The 12795-nt window shown below is 34.9% G+C and overlaps 1 protein-coding gene across 1 annotated transcript in view; it reads left to right on the top strand.

Annotated features, from left to right (window-relative positions):
- COL25A1 (collagen type XXV alpha 1 chain) overlaps window positions 1-12795 on the top strand; it is a 446466-nt gene that overhangs the window by 401149 nt on the left and 32522 nt on the right. The window contains exons 24-28 of the mRNA XM_072810760.1: window positions 4259-4282; window positions 4883-4927; window positions 8465-8509; window positions 11238-11318; window positions 12193-12255. Coding sequence (XP_072666861.1) covers window positions 4259-4282; window positions 4883-4927; window positions 8465-8509; window positions 11238-11318; window positions 12193-12255 — 258 coding nt within the window. The remainder of the gene's footprint in view (window positions 1-4258; window positions 4283-4882; window positions 4928-8464; window positions 8510-11237; window positions 11319-12192; window positions 12256-12795) is intronic.

Genomic DNA, 12795 nt, shown 5'->3' with positions numbered 1-12795 from the left:
CTGGAGTCCCAGGATCGAGTCCCACGTCAGGCTCCCTGCATGGAGCCTGCTTCTCCCTCTGCCTGTGTCTCTGCCTCTCTCCCTCTCTCTCTCTCTCTCTCTTTCTCATGAATAAATAAATAAAATCTTTTTAAAAAATAAATTTATTATAAAAAAAAAGATTTTATTTATTTACTTCAGAGAAAGAGAGAGCATGGGGCGGGGCAGGAGGCAGGGAACAGAGGGATAGGGACAAGACTCAGGCTCCATGCTGAGCGCAGAGCCCTGACTCAACTCCGGGCTCAGTCTCACCACCCTGAAATGAAGACCTCAACCAAAATCAAGAATCAGAAGCTCAACTGACTGAGCCACCCAGGGTCCGCTCAGCCTATTTTTCTTTTCATTTCATTCTTTTTCTTCCGGTAAATACAAGGAGAAGCATGCTTACCACTTGGAGATATGTTGCTTGGTCAGTATGTTTGGTCAAGAGCTTGAAATAGTGCTCCTCCATGCAAGTGGATTAGACATAAGCAGTAGTCCCCGGGCTATTGTTAAGCTCTAGAACCAGATTTCTAAATTGTTCCTTTTCCCATACAAACTGATAACTGCATGCAGAAGGAAAGAGAGAAAGAGAATAAGTAGTTTTGGTGTGCCTACTATGTTTTCAAAGCTTTTACTTATAAAATATAAGGAAATATTTTTAATTTATTAGCCATGTTGTAGATTTCCCTTCAACTTCTTTCAGTGACACCATAACTCTTACTACCACTTTAAAAGGTGTACATTCTCTTAGCTTCCAAGAAATGCTCCAGTATTATAGGCCATGGCCATTTCTGGAAAAAAATTGTGTCTTCTAAAGTATCCTTTGTATGAATAGAGCCAGGCATGAAGCAAGCTACTCTGAGCTTAAAACCAAAAATCTGTTTTGATCTCCCCTCTACTATTAACTAGCTGAGTCATTTTGGGGAAGTCACTTGGTATATCTATATTTCATGATCTTCTTTGTAAAGATATTTGGGAATAGATTTTTTTCTAAGAGTCCATAAAATATAATATTATGCTTTGGGTCACTTTTTAGGAGCTCCTGAACACTCTTTGCTAATATGTGTAAACACACTGTTCCTTTTAAAAAATTGACACCTAGGTCTTGACATGAAACAATATATGTGCTCAGTTTCTTCTTCCACCTTAAATTCTATATGATAGGAAACCAGTCAATATCCGTCATAGTCAACTAATTCATGTTTATATCTCAACCTAAAGATTTATTATTGTAATAGGGATATTAGGGCAACCATGTGTTATGCTCGTAAATAGCTGATAGTTTTTAAAATTATTATTTGTTTTCCTAATAGAGTACTGGAACAAAGGCCCCTAATAAAATTGATTAAGCCATTAGCCTGAGAAGAGGTAGTAGACATTTTTTCTTCTATTCTTAACCAGTGATAGATATTCACCATTTTGTCAATTTCATTTTTTAAAAAGATTTTATTTATTTATTTCAGAGAGAGAGAGAGCACAAGCAGAAGGAAGGGAAGAGGGAGAGGGAGGGAGAGAATCTCAAGCAGTCTCCCCACAGATCATGGAGCCCTGACTCAGGGCTTGATCTCATGACCCTGAGATCATGACCTAAGCTGAAATAGAGTCAGTCGCTCAGCCAACTGAGCCACCCAGGCACCCGAAGGATTTCATTTTATTATCGCCTCCTCTACAAAAAAATCTGCCTAAAAGATCTAGAATAATTAGATAAACGGGTGTACATTATAATTATAAAACTATCACATTAGAAATATAAAATTTTACCTCTGTTGGAATTTGCCTTTATTGAAAATTGTTATCTGCATAAACATCTGCCATAAGCCATTTATTTTTATTTTTAAGTTTCCAAAATTAGGAGTAAAAACCTACTTCCTAACTCAAGTTTTTAAAAACATTCAATACCATCTAACTTAAACCCATTGTCTAGTGTAAATATGGGTGATTTTCAGTTTCCATAATTTTGAGAAATGAAAAAAAATAACCTTTAATTCTAAAAAGATTACATAAGCATCTCAGAGATTAAATCACAACCTGTAAGGCTTCAGCCTGTTTGCAGTTGCTCCAATTCATGCCTCCCATTTCACATTGTGCCTCACTAGAGAACATGTCTTTCTTCATCACTACCAAAAATTCTGGTTTTCCGATCATTCGTGGAGTTCAAGAGAGAATGCAACTGAGTCCACATAGGTTCAACTTAGAAAAACCAGATAGAAGAAATCCAGAGTAAGCCAACATCTTTAGGATGTCTCTGTGTGCCTGCACACGGGTGCTTCAGGATGGTGGTAAAAACTATGTTGTTGAGAAGTTAAGCTTAGTTTGCCATTTGTTCTCTTATTATTAGCTGGATAAAACTCACCTATGTAACTGTTAGGTCTCACAAAATATACTTATTGACAAGATGACATAAACTCCATCTGTTAGGTAGTTCAGTTACCATTAATAATACACCTTTATTATGCAACTCATTATAAAACATGTTGTTATCCTTACATTTTTTAAAAAGACAATTTTGTGTCCAGGTGGAAAAAGAACTCAAATATGGTACATTTGGAAAACCTCATAGAGTTCAAATTGTGAAGTCCCTTCCCTCTAAGGTTTGAGGATTCTGCTTTGTAGTTAAAAATATAATATATAATTGGAAGGCAGTGATGAAGAAATTACTTCTACTATATAATACTCTAATAGCCTTTTTAAAAATGACTCACCTACTTATAGGAGTAAAGAAGTAGCTTTCTCATAACCATAAATCTGACTCCTGCTCTAGGTGAATCCCTTAAGAATAAACTAAGTGGTACCTTATGTTACACAGATATGATAGTATAAAAATCTGGGCTGTGATATTTTTCTTAAAACTTGCCCCCAGTTTATGGCCACTTTGCCCTGTGTCTTAGAAGCTCTGGTGGTGCGCTTTTTTTCTACTGTGTTTTCTGTGAAGCTATAATAACCATGATGGATTTTATCCTAGAATATAAACATCAATAATTTGTAGACATTCATAACCATATTACTTTCTAAGGATATATGACTATGTCACTAGAGACCCAAGTGTTTGAAATAAAATCATAATATTAAGATTATTTTTCTACAATAACAATAATAAACAATAGCAGCAACCTCAACCAGAAATTGGAATGGAGGAGTGGCAAACAAAGGGATGGTGTTGAACTAGTATTCACAAGTTTACATTAACTGGATAACGTTTCTCTGTGAGCAGAGTTGCTGATGGAAAATGTGCTCCCTCTATGATAATATCTGGTGGTTATGGGTCCTACAGAACTTTTAGCACAAGTGGTCCCTGGGTGGCTTAGTTAGTTGAATGACTAACTCTTAATTTCAGCTCAAGTCATGATCTCACGGTGGTGAGATTGAGCCCCACCAGGGGCTCCATGCTAGGTGTGGAGCCTGCTTGAGATTCTCTCTCTCCTTCTCCTTCTGTCCCTCCTAACCCCCTACCTTCCATCCTGCCCTCCCACACATTTCCCTCCCCACCCCCTCGCCTGGTCCCACATGCACATGCTTTCTCCCTCACACACGCACACAAAAAGAACTTTTAGTATAGGACTTAAACTTATAGAAAACACTAATGCAGAAATGATTAATGGATTAAGGACCAGATGTTGTGGAGATTCATACTTTGACAATATACTTTGTTACAGTGCTCTGGTACTTTACACTAAGAAACTGGATGAATTCCATGTCAACTCCTATCTTTATCCATGGCACCCAAAAAAAGCTAATTATAATGCAAAAAATAAGCTATAGACTAAAAAGAAGAAAATATAACTTATACATACAATTGGATATTTCTGTTTTCTTTAATTGAAGTGCTCTGGAATGGAACTCTTGTGAATAGCAGTTTCTTGGTTCACAGTCCTGCCAACAAACCTCTACGATACACCATTTTACTACATAGATTTCTTTAACCAAGTGAATTAAAATCTTGACATTTTCTGTTTTCTTTATGCATAGTTTTTAAAAGGAGAATCTAAAACTAGTTTAAAAAACAACCTTTCATCAGGTGATGAATGGCGTTCTGATGCCTGTCGCCCCACCAAATCTTTACAACTATACTGTATTCATTTAAAGATAGGATAATATGTTCTCACTATCTCGTCAGTCCCTTTTAAGACATCAGGCTTGCTAAAACATATCTAAAAAATGAATTATTTCAGAAATGTATTATTGTACTTTAGCACACAAAATAGGTAACTCTGTCTTTGTCAATACATTTTCCCAACAGAGGATTACCACCTTAACTGTCACGGTAACTCCTATTGCATGATTTCTGTGGTTTGTGACTTTTATTTGGTGTTGATGCATGCCGGTAATAATGGTACTAATGTAGCACTTGTTTTTGTCTGATACTTAGTTTTATGCTTCCTTATATTATTAAATCATTTGTTTGCTTAGTAGAAAAGACCAAAAACAAACAAAAAAAAGTTGTTGTTACTTTTCTTAAAGTCTTTGGCCTTATAATAATAGCTTTGTTCTTTAGTGGTTGGGAAATCAAATCCTTTCTGGGGGTGGGGGGAGTCTGGGTGTCTAGAAATATAGGTAATATTAGTAAGCTAACTCATCCCAAGGAGATGAATGTGGGACACAGCAGCAGTTTTGCATTATCTTATAAAATCAACTCAAAAGCGTCTTCAGTGTTATATTACCTAAATGTATTGATATTTTTGCATATAAGTAGGTCACTTTTATAATTGTATAACATGTAAATTTGTCCTTGTTGCAAATTAATTTTGGAGGATGTTTGACTATGACAGAAATAAGAGAAATATATAGCATACTTATTATTTAAAGCATAAATTGTAATACAGATACTTACCACTTTTTTAAAAATTGTCTTTTCTTGATTTAGGGTCCCCCTGGACCACCTGGACCTCAAGGACTACAAGGGCCAAAGGTTATTCTTCATTTTGCTTGTTTCCATTTACCTTGTACGGTATAGGGAATCCCAACTTAAATATCTGTATCTTTGAAAAATCATTCTTAAAAACTGCTGGAGAAGAGATCAGCAATATTGCTGATCTAAGAATAGATCAGCTCCAGAGAGCTAAGAATAGACATTGAGGTCCGGGATAAAGGAAGAGGGATCAGAAAAAAAGGAAAATTAGGAAAGAAGGGAGAGAAATAAGAATAGCATTCAATTTAGAGGGAGGATACTGAGAAACACAGAATATTGAAAGAGGGAAAAACAAGTTTTATAGAAATTATAATTATTATAGATATTTTATATAAATAATAGTTATATAATATGTGTTATATATTTATATATTGACATATATTCATATATACACTAACTGTAGTGTATGAAAAAAGGAAAATATTTGTATAGAGGATTGAAGGAAAATTTACTCTAACACTAAAAAAGATTTTTCCCTTCAATTCATTTATAATAAAAAGAACAGGAGAAGCTTTAGCATGATGTTATTGCCGATGACAATTTGAGGAATCATTTTTGAGTCATTTTTTATAGCACATCCTATTCTATTTATTCAGACATTCTGCCATTTAAATATTATCTAATGAAACATACCGACTATGAAGAGCAGAAACCTGGAATTACTTGATTATATCTCAAATTTATCAGTGGTGTTAGCTTTATCCATCCAAAGTCAAACTTAGTTCGTTAACCACATTTGAGCAATTAACACATAGCCAGTGTCTCTAGCTTTTCAGAACTGAGCTATGTGTGTTGAAATATGATTTTCATCATTGGAGTTCTGTAGGAGATTCAAGTAGTTTTGAAATCCATCTTTTGTTGATGCCTTTTAAGGCAGTTTATTTGCTTAGTCTGTCACACACACACACACACACACACACACACACTCACGCTAGCTTCTGTACCCTTCTCTTTCAAGATACTTAAAAACAGAAAGCTAGCACATAGAAAGTTATTTTTCTACTATAAAAAGGAATATAAAGTAAAATGTTGCTGAAGGCCTTACCAATAGAAGATATATTTAGAATATAGAGCCTAATTTCAAACAGATTTCATGTAAAACATTAATGTAATGTTTGGGATTTTCTAACTTTCTATTTTTCTATCACATTCTGGTCCCTAAGAGATGAAAAACAAATATGCTCCAGTTAATTTTTTTCCTGGTAAGCAAGTGAGCCTGGATCCCTAATCTCCAATATCTTGGTGAGCTGGCCTAGACAACCAAGAAGAAAATCTGCAGATTTCTTTTTCCTCTGTGTAGAATCTATTAGGATCTAAGTTCCTTGCTCTTCTTCTCACTTGACTAAGTCTCCAGAACCAAAATTGGCCCCAGTGCTAAGCACACCTCAAAAGCTTCTAGGACTTTACTCTTCTTTAAAGCCCAAGGGATTTACAGAATTCCAAAGGATACCCATCCTTTGTCCTGAAGAGGTAAGAAGAAGCACCTAGCCATGAAGGGTATATGTAGGGTTAAAACCTATACCCACCTCTTTGTTTTATAATCCAATTGCTATTCATTTTAACTAGTTCTTCACTAAGTCATATTTGAGCCTCCACTCCATGATACAGACTGATATCTAACAGAGATACCTGGATATAGTAAGGGGTTTCAATAATGAGCTTACAGATTAGAACAGGAGATAGCCAAGTAAAGACACAATTATTAATAAATAGAGTAAGTACTTTGATGAAAAGTATGTGCTATGAATGTGCATCTGGGAAGAATTCTCGGTCTTGGGAATCAAGGATGACTTTGAGCTGAAACTAAAGATAAAAGGAAGCTGGCCAAATGAATGTCATACGAGGGCTGTGGGATGGGGTTAGTCAGACTCCCTTACTCACCCCTGCCAGCCTTCCCACTGTATTATCACTCTGCCCCCACCCCACACACCACACAATGATCCTATGATTGAGATCTTGGGCTGGCTAGTATAGTCTTTCATGCTTTCTGTGATCTCTCCTTGAGAAGGCTGGGATCACTGAGGTGAGATGTGCCTATGACCAAGAGTCAGCAAATGTAGCCTGAGTCAGATATAGAACCCATTTGCAGTGGGGACACACAGCCTCAAACTGACTAGGAACCTATTCAATTAGTGTTTCTCTTTCCTTTATTGACCAAGGATTGTTTGACTTCTTACACATCAAGTAACTCTTTGCAAACTACATTTGATGAGTGAAAGATAAAATCATACTTCAAGAGTTATGTTTTCTTTAAACACTTATAGGTCACATTTTGAAGGTAAAAGCTTAGCAAAACAATCATTTTTGGGCCCAGAGTGTTGAAAAGTATTCAGACTGAATGAGATGAGGGCTTAGCCAGGTGCATCCAACCTCAGCAGACTTGTTTGTGGCAAAGAAACTTTTCTGCTACCACAGAGAGCAGAAAATCAAGAGTAAGGAAAGGCTTTTTCTTTCTTTTTTTTTTTTCTTTCTTTCTTTTTTATTTGTTTGTCAGGCTTTCTTTAACCATTGGATAGTTCAAATTTCATGCTGTGGCCAATAGCTCTTAAATTTTTACTGGGGAAAGGATCTCTAACCATTTCAATATCGTTGTTTATACAAGCCTTTCTAGAAAAATACAGTCCTCAAACAAGCCTTTCTAGAAAAATACAGTCAAGTCAGCTACCTTGAAAGTCTGTCTGTGAGGCAGGACACTCACACTCAGGAGAGTTGATTTTACAAAATTTCCACAGTGTGGGAATCAGGGATATTTATAATTGGATCTACAAAATAATATCTTATGTTTCAAAGAATTTGTCTGTTCAGTACCTTTCCAAATGAAAAGTGACTAGACGTTTGTTGTTTGAATAAATATCTAGCATGTTGCTTACATTTGTTTTTAATATCTTCAGTTAAGAAAAAAAATACATTTGGGGTTTGTCAAGTTTTCTAATAAATCATAATGTGAATAGTAGTAAACTTTAGTTCATCCCTATCATAATATAATTGATCCAAAAGTAATTTTATGGGTTATGTGGATTAAGATATCTGATTGATTCTTTCTGGAAGTAGCACATTCACAGTCATGAATCTGTATCCACTGCTCAAATAGTACCAGTTAAAATATTGTAAACTTGTAGGGCTTTGCATTCTGTTCTTAAGTCAACTGTCATGTTTTTGCTTTTTTCTCAAGTTGGAAAATAAAGAGAAATACAGATTTTTTTAAGGAGAAAAAAATTAAGTAAGGCATATAGGTTGTTGTTGTAGGATATGGTCAGCCACCAAATGATATTTATCAGTTTTCTTTCACCAGTTTTTCCATTAGCCTACACCTCACTTGGGGCAAAAATAAAAACTTGGATCTTAGCTACATATAAGTATTGTTGTATATAATCTTCAAAAATGTTATTTCACTTAGTTTTGATATGTGTATGATGTAACAAACCCTTCTTGGATTATGATGCATTTGCTGAAAATCAAATTGCACTGTCATCAACTAACATGACTTTTATTTACCAATGATAAATGGAGGCAAACCATCACTTTTTACCTTAACAGGGAGAGCCAGGATCTCCAGGAATCCCAGGAGTTGATGGAGAGCAGGTAATTTTCAAAGATACATATTGTCATTTAAAGCATCCTAATTAATCACCACTTTTAATATAGATTTAGAGCCAAAATGACAGGAGTGTTGATATATAATATCCTCTCTCTTTTTTTACCATCTGTTGTAGAGACTACATTAACTCTAAAAAGCAACTGATTTTAAATTAGACATTAGTTTTTGTTTTTTGTTTTTTTAAAAGGGGGGGCAGCCCCGGTGGCGCAGCAGTTTACCGCCGCCTGCAGCCTGCGGTGTGATCCTGGAGACCCAGGATCAAGTCCCATGTCAGGCTCCCTGCATGGGGCCTGCTTCTCCCTCTGCCTCTCTCTCCTCCCCCCCACCCCGTGGGTCTCTATGAATAAATAAATAAAATCTTAAAAAAAAAAGTTAGATATTAGTTTTCTTTGCAGAAACATACAAGCAATATGACATTTTAGTTTTGTCCCATTACTCCTTATCAATCTACACAATTTGTGACACCTCAGCAAATTTTTATTAGACTTACAAGATTATTACCAATTTAGTAAGAATAAGCTAAGTTTTGTCAGTGAATACAAATAATTCAAGATTAAAATCAGTTGACCAAAGTTTCCACAAAATTATATATTATTACATATGTAATTTTTGAAAAGATTTTTTTCCCACATAAAGATTACACCTAAGTTTTAAGATCATTAGGAAATACAGAAACAAGTGAGGCATCTGTATCTTCACAGAATATGGCAGTATCTACAAGGGTTTCCCTTAAAAAAGAGGTTGGCAAACTTTCTATAAAGTACCAAATAGTAAATGTTTTAGGCTTTGCAGGTCACATACAATCTTTGTGACTTTTTTTTTTATCTGAACATCTATTAAAAATTTTTTTCAGTTCTCAGCCTACGCAAAAATAATCCCTGGGATGGTTTTGGTCTATAAGATGTGGTTTACCTCTGGCCAAAACAGAATCTAAGACCATGTAGATACTATTTGGAATTCAGAGTCAAATCACAATGATTAGCTTCAAGATATTTGCTGTAGATATAGGCTTCCATTATTTACTCAAGAAATGGCTAAAATAAAAAAAATGGCTAAAATCAAGAAGATCATAAGAAATCAAGAGGATCATTGAGACAGCAAAATATGCTCCTCAGAAGATAGTATTAGATAATAAAATTAAGAGAAGAGTTATTTTAATATCATAATTGTATGTTGAAATCATAATATGTTACATCAAATAAATGTGATAATTAAAAAAGAAAGAAACTATAGCTGTTTTGCTATTATTAATCAGAGAATATTAGAATTTAAAAATCTGGTTGTATTGGGGTGCCTGGGTAGCATAGCCGGTTAAGCATCCAACTCTTGGTTTCGGCTCAGGCCATGGTCTCAGAGTCGTGGGATAGAGTGCTGCGTTGGGCATGATGCTCGGTGGGGAGTCGGCTTGGGATTCCCTCTCCCTCCCCCTTTGCCCCTCTTGCTTGTACTCTCACTTTCTCTCTCTAAAAATAAGTAAATAAATCTTTTTAGAAATTCTGATTGTATTACCTTTCTGAATGTTCATCATTAAAAATAATTAATTTGACATGCATAATGACATACTACATAGTCCCTACATATACAATAGCTGGATTTTTTCCTATAGGCTTTACAAGGTCTTCGTCTGCTACTAAGTCCAATAGTAGAGATTGGGTATCCTGCTGCTCTTCAACACTAGATTCCTAAAACCACCCAGGGGCTGATTAACCAGTAAGAGCCATCTACCCATTGAGGCACCTACCTACCTACTACCCACCCACCTAGCGAGTGATTCTGAACTAAGTGCTATAGGTATAAGTAAAGAAGAGAAAGGTTCCTGTCCTTAAGTAGTTTGTAGTATGGAAAAGATGAACAAGTTTGTACAACCAGGGGATTCCTTACTATCAGAACTATGATTATCTCTGCTCAAGAACGGGCCATCCGGTTGTATGATAGTGAAACCGCTTGGATGAAAATGCTTAACACTATAAATTAACTTCAGTATTATTATTATTATTATTATTATTATTATTATTATTATAAAATTCAGATTTGTTAGCATTCAAAATATACATGTATCTATTTCCTCACCATTAGAGCATAAAAATAACATCATAGATCACCTCATAGGGATGTCGTGAGAATAAAATAACACTGTGGAAAAATTGAAGTATTTCTGAGCTTAACTGACACTGGTGCCTAATGACTCAGTAACTAATGATTGGTGTCCATATTATTTACCTTTCTATATATTGAACTATTGAAACTGATGGTGACTGGAACTTCCGGCTGGTTTTAAGAGTGGTGAGGGTGTATCGTGAATAGAGATGGGAGGAATTTATTTGAACTTTTGTTTAAGTAACATTTCCAGGTTCAGAATGTATATTGTACTGCTGAGAATTCAATTACTTAAACTGTTTTCAGGACCAGTGGTTTCAAATTAGCTGCCAGGTAAAAATACAGAATCTGGAGAAATTATGTTAACACTTAAGTTCATGATTTTCATACCTAAGTGACCTAAGCAATAGAATTTAACCACTTTTATTACATGAGAAATAGTATTGATTCGATGTAGAAGGTTTCTATAATAAATAACTCTACCTAATAGTGAAAATCAGAATCATCTCAGCATAGGATCATCCACTGACAAAATTGATCTGTAATTCTGTTTTCCCTAAAATGTTACTATCAAGGGTCAATATGATTTTTACATGCAAACCATATCATTTGTAGGGACTTAAAGGCTCAAAAGGAGATATGGGGGACCCAGGCATGCCAGGTGAAAAAGGAGGAATCGGACTTCCTGGATTACCGGTATGTGTATACTTTTTAGGTTGTGTTCATATTAAGATAAATTAAATCATCAGAAAACAGTTACATGATTAGCAGCAGTCTCATCTAGTGATTCATTTAATATTTTTATTTTTAAATATTTGAAGTAATTTTGGCTAATCTTTCCAAGTGGGCCACTAACTAAAACAAGTTTTAAAGCATCTAACCAAATGAATTCTAAAATAAACCTTCATGTTTTCCTGAATTATTCCCATCAGCAGATAGTAAAATAAATATGGTTGATCGCTTTAATTTGGTATGCATAAGATGATGGTAACTGGTCATCTTTAAATAAACCATAATAAAAAAAATTAACAAACTACAAAATATACAATTTAAAAACAAGTTACTTTTGAAAGTACTCTCTTTGTGTGTATAGAATGGAGTTTTAATGGTTTTACCCCATAATTTTTACTGAGAATTTGGAAGGGAAAATATTAAAATAATGTGGAAAACTTCACTGCCCTAGATCTGTTTTAAAACAAAGAAGTGTATTTAAAAAAATGTCAATGAAAACTAAGTTAAAAGACTGACCTTTGCTATTAAAGTAAGCACCACCATAAAAAATATAACATTTATAATCTGACATGTTTAACAATGTGTAAGTTTAACCAATCAAGCCTAACCTAGTTTTTATTTACTTTATATTTTATTTCACATATCACCCATAATCCTAGAGATTTAGAGAAGCTTGCTGTTTGAGACTAAAATGCAAGGGGATAAATCCTTCTTTTGTATATCATGTACATAATATTATAAAAATTTCAAAAGAATGTTGGGTTTGGGGATAAAATTCAATTGTTTCTTACATTTTGGAAACAACTTTACCAGCTCAATTCTTACTGGTTATTTGTAGGGTGCCAATGGAATGAAAGGAGAAAAAGGAGACTCCGGGTTGCCAGGTCCTCAGGGTCCTTCTGTAAGTCCATGATGGCTGAACTTCCATGGTTCCTAAAGAACTCTGAAGCAGGCCTATTATTTACCCAGTTCAACCTGTGCCAGATGGCTTATCAACAGTAGAAAGACTGTGAACCTCTTAGTGTGTCAAACTGTAGAGGAAATGTCTGTCAGCCTTGTACAATGAGAGAGAGAGTATCTCAGAGGTCTGAGGTAAGCAGTTTTTAGGGGACTCCCTTATCCTAAGGAGAAAAATCAGTGGTTTTCCCATAAAACTTTTGGGTAGAGCTTTGTGAATACAAAACATACCTTTTTTTTTCTCTCAAACCCTGTTTCTACTAGGTGAAATAATTTGAGAGTTTAATAGTGATTGTGCTATTATAGCATTTCTTGGTAATCATTTGCTCTCTTTTCTTTTAATGTACTTTAAATTTATTCTGGCTTTTGTAAAAACAACTGTATTTTTAAGTTCTTTTTTTTTTAATTCTCATAAAGGAATTTCTTAATGTAAAGGACCAAATGCATCACTTCTTTTAGTATCCTTCTGCCTCTACAGCTATTA

The sequence above is a fragment of the Canis lupus genome, chromosome 33 (genome assembly GCF_048164855.1).
Source record: "Canis lupus baileyi chromosome 33, mCanLup2.hap1, whole genome shotgun sequence".
Lineage (NCBI taxonomy): Eukaryota > Metazoa > Chordata > Mammalia > Carnivora > Canidae > Canis > Canis lupus.
Note: the sequence above shows the minus strand (reverse complement) of the source record. Positions and strands in the feature narration are given on the sequence as shown.